At 46.0% G+C, this 11169-nt stretch overlaps 2 protein-coding genes across 2 annotated transcripts; both read left to right on the top strand.

Annotated features, from left to right (window-relative positions):
- The first annotated feature begins 1428 nt into the window (after window positions 1-1428).
- LOC127302773 (putrescine hydroxycinnamoyltransferase 3) lies at window positions 1429-2970 on the top strand. Its single transcript, XM_051333345.2, has one exon. It carries the CDS (start codon window positions 1538-1540, stop codon window positions 2837-2839), a length of 1302 nt encoding a protein of 433 aa, XP_051189305.1. The 5' UTR covers window positions 1429-1537; the 3' UTR covers window positions 2840-2970.
- A 3108-nt stretch (window positions 2971-6078) lies between these two features.
- Window positions 6079-9674, top strand: LOC127304354 (uncharacterized). The gene is made up of 3 exons (XM_051335041.2): window positions 6079-6231; window positions 6276-8452; window positions 8548-9674. The coding sequence occupies exons 1-3, from the start codon at window positions 6079-6081 to the stop codon at window positions 9530-9532; spliced, it is 3315 nt and encodes a 1104-aa protein (XP_051191001.2). The 3' UTR covers window positions 9533-9674.
- Window positions 9675-11169: the final 1495 nt, after the last annotated feature.

Raw genomic sequence — 11169 nt, 5'->3', positions numbered from 1 at the left:
CATAAGTTAAATGGTCAAATAATGTGAAGTATTGTCTTACCATGTTGATGTTGAATTCCAATGTAAAAAAAATCTTGAAACAACAAAGTAAAAAAACATAAATTGTGACAAAATACAATTGGAGTTCAACACTATATCCATATGATGGTTTTTTTCATTCACGTATATTTTGCATTGTTGATCATGCTAGTTCTAAACGATATGTAGTTGTGGTTAGATACTATATTGATTATCGGCTCTGTTTTAAATAACCGGCTATAGCCTATAGCTTTTCCCGCATGATGCGGCTAACTGCTATAGCCCATCTAAATGTGTCAAAGTTCTTAAATAGCCGGCTATAGCTAGGCTATAGACGGGCTATAGCTGTTTTGGGAGGCCACGGCTATAGCCTATAGCCGGCTATTTAAAACCATGATTATCGGAGGATGTATCAACTGAGAAAGTAAAAAAGTCAATTTAACTTAATCTATTGAAAATGTGCAGATGATCTCCATTTTGTACAAAATGTGTCTGGAAAGTGACAATGAGACCAATAATAGAACATAATTTGTCATGCATATAATAATGAATAAATTTATTGGTGTGATTCGCGATTAGAAAACTTTGTGTGTTATTGAAAAATGAATTTGGCGCTCAAGTGTCGACTCTCGAGATCGTAGAAGCTATTATATTTTATGTAAGTTATCATGATTTGCAAATAATACATAAAATTGTATTTTAATTTTTTAATTTGTGGCGAGAGGAAATAATATGTATTACGGCACATAACCCATTTTGTTATTTAAGTCCAACCCAAAACATGTCAGTATTGACATTGGAAACCAGTAGGGGTAACTATAGCAATATTAGTTAATAGGGCAATGTCAGATTAAAATGCAAGCCACATGTAGATCCAGAAGAAGAAAAAATATTATTTGATCATCAATATTAATATGTTAATGAACGTGCTTGGTTGGTTGAATTAATCGATCCCAATTTTGAAGGACCGTTTTCACATACAACCGTGAAAATAGTCAACAGATCTCATGACAAATTATGCTTGACGCTAATCGAAAACGCTGAATAGCATCCAATGGTTTACTTACTTTAACGAACGAGGAAATTAGTTGGTCTATGTGCCGCAAATGGACATTTTTGTGTGTGTTCAAACCTGACTTTTAAGCATAAGGAATTCTTAGTCGAGACTTGTGACATTCAGCAGGTTCGTACGTAGCTGTAGACAGTATAAAAGCAGTCAACAAACACATCAATAGGTTGATGCGCAGAGGCGGCCAGGTCAAAAATCTGAAGCACACTTGCTATAGAGATCGATCGATAACAGGACTAGTTTAATTAGTCGTTCGTACTTCACCAACCTTTTTCGCGACCTCAAGTTCCTATACATACCCAGACTCGCACAATGAAATGAGCAAATCATTCATACTACCAACTTCTAAGTACCCAGGCAGCAAAACGAGCGAGCTAGCCTAGCTTCCATCGCTCGCTCTTTCCATTGCTTGCTGCAACAACTCCCTGACGAACCTCGGTATTTTTCGCAATGGAGGTTAAGGTGTTGAGCTCCAAGCTCGTGAAGCCTGCCTACAATGCCGGCGCGGCACCAGCCACCGAGTACATCCCTCTGTCCATCTTCGACAGGGTGACGTTCGACATGCAGATGGCAATCATCTACGCCTTCGCCTCGCCGGCTCCTTCCACGGCAGCCATCGAGAAGGGCCTGGCAGCGGTGCTCGCCCAGTACCGCCCATTCGCCGGCCAACTCGGCGTCAACCCTGACGACGGCGCACCCTCCTTCATTCTCAACGACCGTGGCGCCCGCCTTGTGGAGGCCTCCGTGGATGCCGACCTCATAGACATGGCACCGGCGAAGCCCACGCCGGAGCTGCTGAAGCTGCACCCGGACCTGGAGGGGGAGCTCGAGGAGGTGGTGCTGCTGCAGCTCACCCGGTTCAGGTGCGGCTCCCTCGCCGTCGGGTTCACATCCAACCACGTTGTCGCTGACGGCCATGCCACCAGCAACTTCCTCCTCGCCTGGGGACGTGCCACCAGAGGGCTCCCCATGGGCCTCCCTCCCGTGCACCACCACAAGGACCTCTTCAAGCCCCGATCATCGCCTCGCGTGGAGCATGACCACCGCAACAGGGAGTATTACCTTCCATCTCCCACCAACGTCGAGAGCCACCACGGCGACGTCGCCGACAGCATCGTCATCCACAAGGCGCACTTCACCAAGGACTTCATTGCCGGGCTCCGTGGCAGCGCTTCGGAGGGGCGCGGCCGGCCGTTCAGCCGGTTCGAGACCATCCTCGCCCACCTCTGGCGCACCATGACGCGGGCGCGCGACCTGAGCCCAGAAGAGACGACGACCATACGCCTGTCCGTCGACGGGCGCCACCGGCTCGGCAAACCAGCAGAGTACTTTGGTAACATGGTGCTCTGGGCATTCCCGCGCGCCACGGTAGGTGACCTCCTGACCCGGCCTCTGAAGCACGCCGCGCAGGTGATCCACGACGAGGTGGCCAGGGTGGACGGCGGCTACTTCCAGTCCTTCGTCGATTTCGCGACCACCGGCGCCGCGGAGAAGGAAGGGCTCGCGCGGAGCGCCATGTGCAAGGACGTGATGTGCCCGGACGTCGAGGTGGACAGCTGGCTCACCTTCCCGTTCTACGAGCTGGACTTCGGTACCGGGAGCCCGAGCTACTTCATGCCGTCTTACTTCCCTACAGAGGGAATGCTCTTCCTCACGCCGTCCTACATTGGCGATGGCAGCGTCGACGCATTCGTCCCCGTCTTCCAGCAAAACCTGCAAGCGTTCAAAGAATGCTGCTACTCCACGCAGTAGGTGGCCATGGGGTATTAGCCTGACTAGCAACTGGTCGAAGGAACAGAATGTTAATTAGGTGAAAAATAATTGATTTTTTTGTGAGGATTGTATGAGGGCAAACCCTACGATGTACGCACACGTTGCAATGATGCAAGAGTAAAATTATCAATTAACTTTTTAATGATTATAACTTTTAAAGTTCCTGCGGAGAAACACAGAAAATAATTTGCTGATGACATAAAAAATATTACCTGTTTACCACACTGAACCACACATTTCAGTTAAACAAAAAATATGAAAAATAAAATGAAAGAAAAAAAGTTGACGAATTATTAAAAACAATAGACTAAGCTAAAGTAAAAGTTAAAGGTTTATTATAAGAAAGCTTACTTCTGCAGTATAAAAGAACCATAAAAAGATGAACACATATGAAGAGCTTGAGTTAGTTTAGTTTTTATCAGCAGTGGGGGAGCCAGTGCATGAACAATGGGTATACAAAGTGCAATAAAGTCATAATTGTACTCATGGACAATGGGTGTACAAAATGCATATTGCTCTGGATGTGAATTGGACATAGATATACAAGCCTTTTCCCAAAATAATGGGTGTACAATTGTACACCCATGTATTGCCTCCGCCCATGTTTACCAGCCCTTGGAACCAATATCATTGGCATACGAGAGACTTGAAAGGATAAAAATATTGTAAAAGCTAATTAATAAGACAAAGCAAGCAACAATTATAACTATTAAAAATATAAAAAACATTGAATAATAATATGGGTTTAATACTCTCATATGCTCATAGAAAACAAGTCTTACTCATATAAAACAAGGTTTAATCGTTTAATGGCTAAATGAGTTTGGGACCAGTTGCTGCTAGATAAAAAAATATTGTTTGTTCAAAATTTCCAAAAGGATCATAGATGACTGGTTATAGATGTTGACTGTGATATTGATGTAGAAAATAAATTTGTCATTTCTCTATGAAAAATATGATTGCCCGCCCTTATATTCGGGAGAAACTATCTAATGGAAGCCAAAATTTAATGAAAACAATGAAACAATGTGATGCACCATAGGATCCAAACATGTTTGTTCAAATCATGACACACAATTTCTCATATATTTTTGCATATAGATTGTTTGAATTATTGAAAACAACTCACAAATTCACCTGCCTCTTTCCTATACATATAAATATATGCAGTTAATGCGGGGAATTAGTAGGCTATAATAGCATGTGGAATAATTGTTTGTACCTCGTAAACAAAATATCATGATAATTTAATAGATAATTTAATTACCACTAAATGTCTCGAATCCTAAGAGAGATGTCTGTCCATTGTATTTGGCACTACCTTCTAGTCCATGTGACTCCCTTGTATTGTCCTACCACCATATGTGCAAGACCTACAAGGTATCTACACCTATGAGCCATTAGGTCACGCAAGTGATTGCTAGACGTGAACACCTAACTTCTTAAATGTTAGCTGTGGTGTTTAAGGTTTTCTATAAGCTCAAACAGCTTGATCCTCCCAAATTATTTTTCTATACCTCCAACTTTTCTGATGTCCTCACATGGATATCCACACTCGTCGAAAATTAGGACTCCACAAACATATCCACTCGGATCCAATCCGACTACGTTCATAGGCGGACCCAAGAAAATTTTGAAGCCTAGGCAAACAAACTTGTTGTGCTAAATTTTTATCAAATACATATGAAATTGGGACGAAAATAGGCTTGTCGACCGGCCGGAAGCCTGGGCAGCTGCCCGGGCAAAAGGTATGGTAGATCCGCCTATGACTACGTTCTAGCTCTTGAAGTGTGTGATCCTTGAGGTTCAGCCCAACTTTGCCATGACCCGAGAAAACACCGAGTTCCCTGCAGCACGGGACATGAGAACAGTGTTAAGTATGCTACTAATCGTACTCATTTGATAGCTGGTAGCATCCCCTAACAGGATGTGTTAACTCCCAAGTGCTTATAAAGTTATCTTTGACAAACCTTGACAATGGGTCATATGCAGTAATCCTTTTTCTCAAGATATAAGGTTTCTGACCTAACCCGAGTACTTGTCATCCTTGTTGACCTCTCTTCTGGAACTTGTGACACAAATTGCCAAGTCAGGTTAACACTTAGCTCTAGTCACATGGACATGCTTTTTTTTTTTTAGTCAAGAGGGTCTAGAAATATCCCTCCAAGTGGGATGCTTTAGGACAAGACCGACAGACCGAGTAGGGCCTTTGATATAGCCTAAATGAGTAAATTCACATCTCTGGAACATTCAACAGACTGAAGTCTTGGAGATGAGATAAACATATGCTATATCTCGTTACAGCTTGAAATAGGTATGTCTGAATCTATGATCTTCGCCATGGGTATGTAATATTTGGTAATATTTGTTATATTAGCATCTATGTTCCCATAATATGCAGAACATATGGTCTTAAAACAAGTCATATAATAGCCTAAAGATATATGTTACTGCATAACGCTAACGACTAGGTGCATACGATCGGAATTATCATCATACACATGCATAGTCGTCTCGGAAAACAAGTCACCTTTGTTGATGCGATTAGAATTTTCATTGTTTAATTTCCGTTAAGAGCTTCTGGAGTTTCCTGCTACGATGTTATTCTGTCACGACCCAGTACCTCTCTGAAGCTGTCAAGGTGAAGCAGAGGACGGACGAGCGGCAAAGGATACGGGAGGCCCATCAAGCGGCCCAAGCTACAACCCAAGAGTGGACCAACTAGGTTCAGGACAGGAGCATGTGTTAAGGATGGCCAGGCCAAGAATGATGGGCATCGATTGATGACTTGTATTCTGGACATCGTCCCAGACTCCCTTCTTCCTCCTCCGGCTACGGCCGCGATTCTCATCCCAGCGTGACGCTGCGGAATTGTATCCAACCTTGGTGAATTCGTGAGTAATACAGTGAGAGGATCTTACATATGGTATCAGAGCCCACGATTTTCGGATCTGTGGCTCCAAATTCCGCGTAGAAAAATTCCACAAAAAAAAAAGAGAGAGAGTGAGGCGAGATCCACAAAATTTTGGGAGCGTGTGGCGGCGGCAGATCATTCGGGTGCAGATCTCACGGCGGTGGGCGGTTGCTCACGAATCCTTCGTGAGTGGTAGAATCCCGGCCTGGCGGTGGATCCGTGCATCATCGGAGGCGAGCTTCGACGGCGGCGGCTGACGCTGGTTCCTGGTGCGGTGGTGTGGGAACTGGCGGAGGAGGTACTGATGGAGAAGGCTCAAGCAGATCTCACGGCGCTGAAGAAACAAGGCGACGAGTTGCAGAGGCAGTGTGCGGATTCTGCGGCTACGCTCAAGTCGATCAACGAGACGCTGAAGGGGCTGAGCACATGGGTTCCCCATGTGGATTCCACGCTGCAGGTGCTGCAGAAATCAGTTGATGCTATGGCAACAGGGTGACACAGTTGGAAGGTGCACAACGGGAGATCGAGCAGTCTGCTGCGGCAGCGTCACCAGGTGCAATGGACGCAGGACAACCATCAGGCACACTCAAGGTAGCGATTCCACACCACACCCCTGGCCGTAAGGACTTCCCACATACACCAATTCAATTTGATATAGGAGATCGTTTTGGAGCATTTGATGAGAGTGGGTATAATACATCTCGTGTTGGGAACTACCACAGTCGCCCACCAAAAACAGATTTCCCCAGGTTTGATGGAGAGAACCCCAAGTGGTGGAAAATTGTTTGTGAGAAATATTTTGCACTCTATGCAGTGGATCACAACACCTGGGCGAGCTTTGCTAGCATGCATTTTGTGGGCAATGCGGCACTATGGTTGCAATCATACGAAGCTGAGCATGATGTAGATGGATGGGAGGAGTTGTGTGTGGCGGTTCACCTCAAGTTTGGTAAAGACAAACAACATCGGCTTGGAGCTTGCAGACAAACTGGAACAATAGAACAGTATTACAAAAAATTTGAAGAGCTTAGACACAAGGTTTTGGTGCACAATAAGCACTATGATGAGGCATACTTTGTAACAAAATTTATGAATGGGCTGCGGAAGGACATTCAGAGAGCAATCAAACTGCATGGTCCGAAAACAGTGGATGCAGCGCTGACTCTAGCTGAAACACAGGAAGAACTAAATGATGAAATCAAACCTCAGTACACGCATCGTTACAAGAGTGATTATCGTTCATACAGTAAGACAGGCTTTCCAGGAAAAGGCATATTTGGAGCAACTCCTGAAGAACATAAGAAACAAGAAGATAAACCTGGGGTAAAACCACCATGGGACGAGAAACTACAGTTATTGAAGGCGCAAAGGCGAGCACGGGGTGAATGCTTTAGGTGCGGTGACAAGTTCCAACCAGGGCACAAGTGCAACAAAACAGTGCCATTGCATATGGTGGAAGAGCTAATCGACCTGCTGCATGTCAACAGTTCTGATAGTGATCAAGAGGAAAACCATTCTAGCAGCTCTGAGGACTCGCTCATGTACATCTCACAGTGTGCCCTCGCGGGCACAACTCACAACAAGAGTATCAGATTGCAGGGGACATTGCAGGGGAAGCAGGTGTTGATACTCATTGACTCAGGAAGCTGTGGCAGCTTCATTAGTGCTGCCACTGTTGCTCATCTGAAACTTGCAACACAAGAAGTAGAGCCAGTAACTGTGCAGGTGGCTGACAGTAGAAAGTCTCAAATCACTACAGCTGTTCGAGAGGCGGCATGGGAATGCCGTGGTGCAAAATTCAAAACAACATTCCGAGTTTTCAATATACCATGCTATGATATCATATTGGGGATGGATTGGTTGAACGAGTGTGGAAAAATGTGGATCGACTGGCCAAACAAAACATTGCGTTTCAGAGTACAAGGCAAGAGAGTGACACTGAAAGGAATCAAAGACAACGTACGCCACTGTGATGCAATATCTGCAGTGGAGATTCAAAAATTGATCAAACAAAATGCAGTTGCACAGGTCATTCATCTGTGTCCAGTGGGCGAAGCATATGAAAATTCCCCATTACCACCAGAAATCGAGCAGCTCCTCCAAGGACATGCAAATTGCTTTGATACTCCAAAGGATTTGCCACCGCATAGATCATTTGATCACGGTATCGAGTTGATGCCAGGTGTACAACCAGTGAATGTCAAACCTTACCGATACTCGCCTCAGCAAAAGGACGAAATCGAGCGGCAGATAAAGGACATGATCCGCCAGGGCATAATCAAACCGAGCCAAAGCCCTTTTGCATCGCCGGTGTTGTTGGTAAGAAAGAAGGACGGCACGTGGCGCTTCTGCGTTGATTACCGCCAACTGAATGCCGTTACCGTCAAAGACCGCTACCCCATGCCAATCGTCGATGAACTGCTCGATGAACTGGCGGGTGCCCAATTCTTCACAAAATTGGATCTGCGCTCCGGATATCATCAAATCCGGATGCGCGATGAGGACGAGAGGAAAACTGCGTTCAAGACGCATGAAGGGCACTATGAATTCCGCGTCATGCCTTTCGGATTAACCTCTGCGCCGGCTACCTTCCAAGCGGCGATGAACACGATATTTGCTCACGCGATTCGCCGCTTCGTGTTGGTCTTTGTGGATGATGTGCTTATCTACAGCAAGAGGTATTTCAGATACTGGAACAAAACAAATTGTTCTTGAAAAAGAGCAAGTGCTCATTCGCTCAGAAATCCTTGGAGTATTTGGGGCATATAATCAGTGCCGACAGGGTGGCTACAGACCCAGCAAAAATTTCCGCTGTCCAGCACTGGCCTCAGCCACGAGACGTGAAGCAAGTGCGGGGGTTCTTGGGCCTCGCCGGATACTATCGGAAATTCATCCGCCACTTCGGGATAATTTGCAGACCGCTAACGAACCTGCTGAAGAAGAACGTGCCGTTTGTATGGTCTCCAGTCGTGGATGACGCATTCCAAACACTCAAGCGGGCACTCATACAAGCCCCAGTGCTAGCGCTACCAGACTTTCAGCAAGAATTTGTGCTCGAGACGGACGCTTGTGCAACTGGGATTGGCGCGGTACTGATGCAACATGGACATCCGCTAGCATTCTTGAGCAGAGCTCTTGGTCCCAAGAACCAGGCCTTGTCCATATATGACAAGGAGTGTCTAGCGATTCTTCTGGCAATTGAAAAATGGAAGTCATATCTTCAACACGCTCCATTTGTGATTCACACGGACCAGAGAAGTCTGATCCACCTTGGTGAGCACAAATTTAACACGAAGATACAGCAGAAAGCCTTCTTCCGACTCCTTGGGCTACAGTACAAGATAATTTACAAGAAAGGCAAAGCAAATGTGGCAGCGGACGCCTTGTCACGTCGACCAATGGCTCTCTGTGCTCTTTCAATGGCAAGACCACGGTGGATGGAAATAGTGATTGAAGGATACACAAAAGATGAAAAATCGAAGCAGCTGTACACAGAACTTAGCTTGCAGGGGTCCAATGAGCAAGGTTTTTCTCTTGTGGATGGAGTAATAAGACACCAGGGAAGAATTTGGCTGGGTACACACACTGAAGCGAAACAGGCAGTGCTCATTGCATTGCACAGCAGCGGTCTGGGTGGCCACTCAGGTCCTTTAGTGACATACCACAAGATCAAACAGATGTTCTCCTGGCCAAAATATGAAGCAAGAAGTGTTCGGCTATGTACATCAATGCACAGTGTGTCAACAAGCCAAAAGTGAACACACCAAACTCCCTGGGAAACTGCAACCATTGCCCATTCCTCCGGAAGCCTGGCATTCAGTAGGCCTGGATTTCATTGAAGGATTGCCAGTATCAGGAAGATTTGATACCATCCTAGTGGTGGTGGACAAATTCACAAAATTTGGCCATTTTATCCCACTGAAACACCCTTTCACAGCAGCCTCAGTGGCCCAACTGTTTGTGACAAAGTGTACTGCTTCCACAGCATGCCCAAAGTGATCATTTCTGACAGAGACAAGGCGTTCATCAGTAATTTCTGGCAACATCTCTTCAAATTAGCTGAAACGACACTGAATATGAGCTCTTCTTATCACCCTCAGACTGACGGGCAAACTGAGAGACTCAATCAGTGCCTTGAGACATATTTGAGATGCCTAGTCAATTCAAACCCAAAAAACTGGTCAAAGTGGCTACCACTGGCAGCTTATTGGTACAATACTTCATTTCATTCAGCCCTGGGCAGGTCCCCTTTTGAGGTACTCTATGGCCGTAAACCTCGTCACTTTGGATTCCAGCAAGCCGAAGCAACTGGACATACAGAGTTAGATGTGTGGCTCAAGGAGCGTGCGGACCTGTTGCCACTAATTCGTCATCACCTCGAGCGAGCTCAACGGCGCATGAAGGCGCAAGCAGACAAGAAGCGACTAGAAAGATCATTCCAAGTGGGCGAATGGGTGTACCTGAAGTTACAGCCATATGTGCAAGTGTCAGTGGCGCAACGAGCCTCACAGAAACTGGGATTTAAATTCTTTGGACCATATGAGATCCTCAGCAAGGTCGGCAACGTCTCTTACAAGCTGAAGCTGCCCGAGTCTTCCCGCATCCATCCCGTCATCCATGTGTCCCAACTCAAAAAAGCCATTCGTCCCCAAGACACTGTAAGTACTGACCTACCATTGACATTTGTTGATGCATGTTTTGCTGTCCAGCCACTGTCTGTCACCGATGAGCGCATCATCAGAAGGGGGAGCAAGCAAGTACCCCAGGTACGTATCCAGTGGTCAGGGTTACCGCCAGAGTGCCAATCCTGGGAGCCCGTGTTCGCGATCGTCAATGCTTTCCCGCAAGCACCAGCTTGGGGGCAAGCTGGTTCTCCAGGGAGGGGTATTGTCACGACCCAGTACCTCTCTGAAGCTGTCAAGGTGAAGCAGAGGACGGACGAGCGGCAAAGGATACGGGAGGCCCATCAAGCAGCCCAAGCTACAACCCAAGAGTGGACCAACTAGGTTCAGGACAGGAGCATGTGTTAAGGATGGCCAGGCCAAGAATGATGGGCATCGATTGATGACTTGTATTCTGGACATCGTCCCAGACTCCCTTCTTCCTCCTCCGGCTACGGCCGCGATACTCATCCTAGCGTGACGCTGCGGAATTGTATCCAACCTTGGTGAATTCGTGAGTAATACAGTGAGAGGATCTTACATATTCTTGGACGAGAACGTTCTGGTGGAGATAAAGAACTTCAGTCATGGACGTTTATTCTTGGTGCTCAGGTTCACACACACAGCCTAGAATAGAATCCATCTTAGTATCTAACAGACACAGGAGAACTTTACCTCCCATAAAAGAATGATGCATGGAGTCGTGTTCTTTTTTTTTTTTAATGCATGTTGTA

The sequence above is a fragment of the Lolium perenne genome, chromosome 5, assembly GCF_019359855.2.
Source record: "Lolium perenne isolate Kyuss_39 chromosome 5, Kyuss_2.0, whole genome shotgun sequence".
NCBI lineage: Eukaryota > Viridiplantae > Streptophyta > Magnoliopsida > Poales > Poaceae > Lolium > Lolium perenne.
Note: the sequence above shows the minus strand (reverse complement) of the source record. Positions and strands in the feature narration are given on the sequence as shown.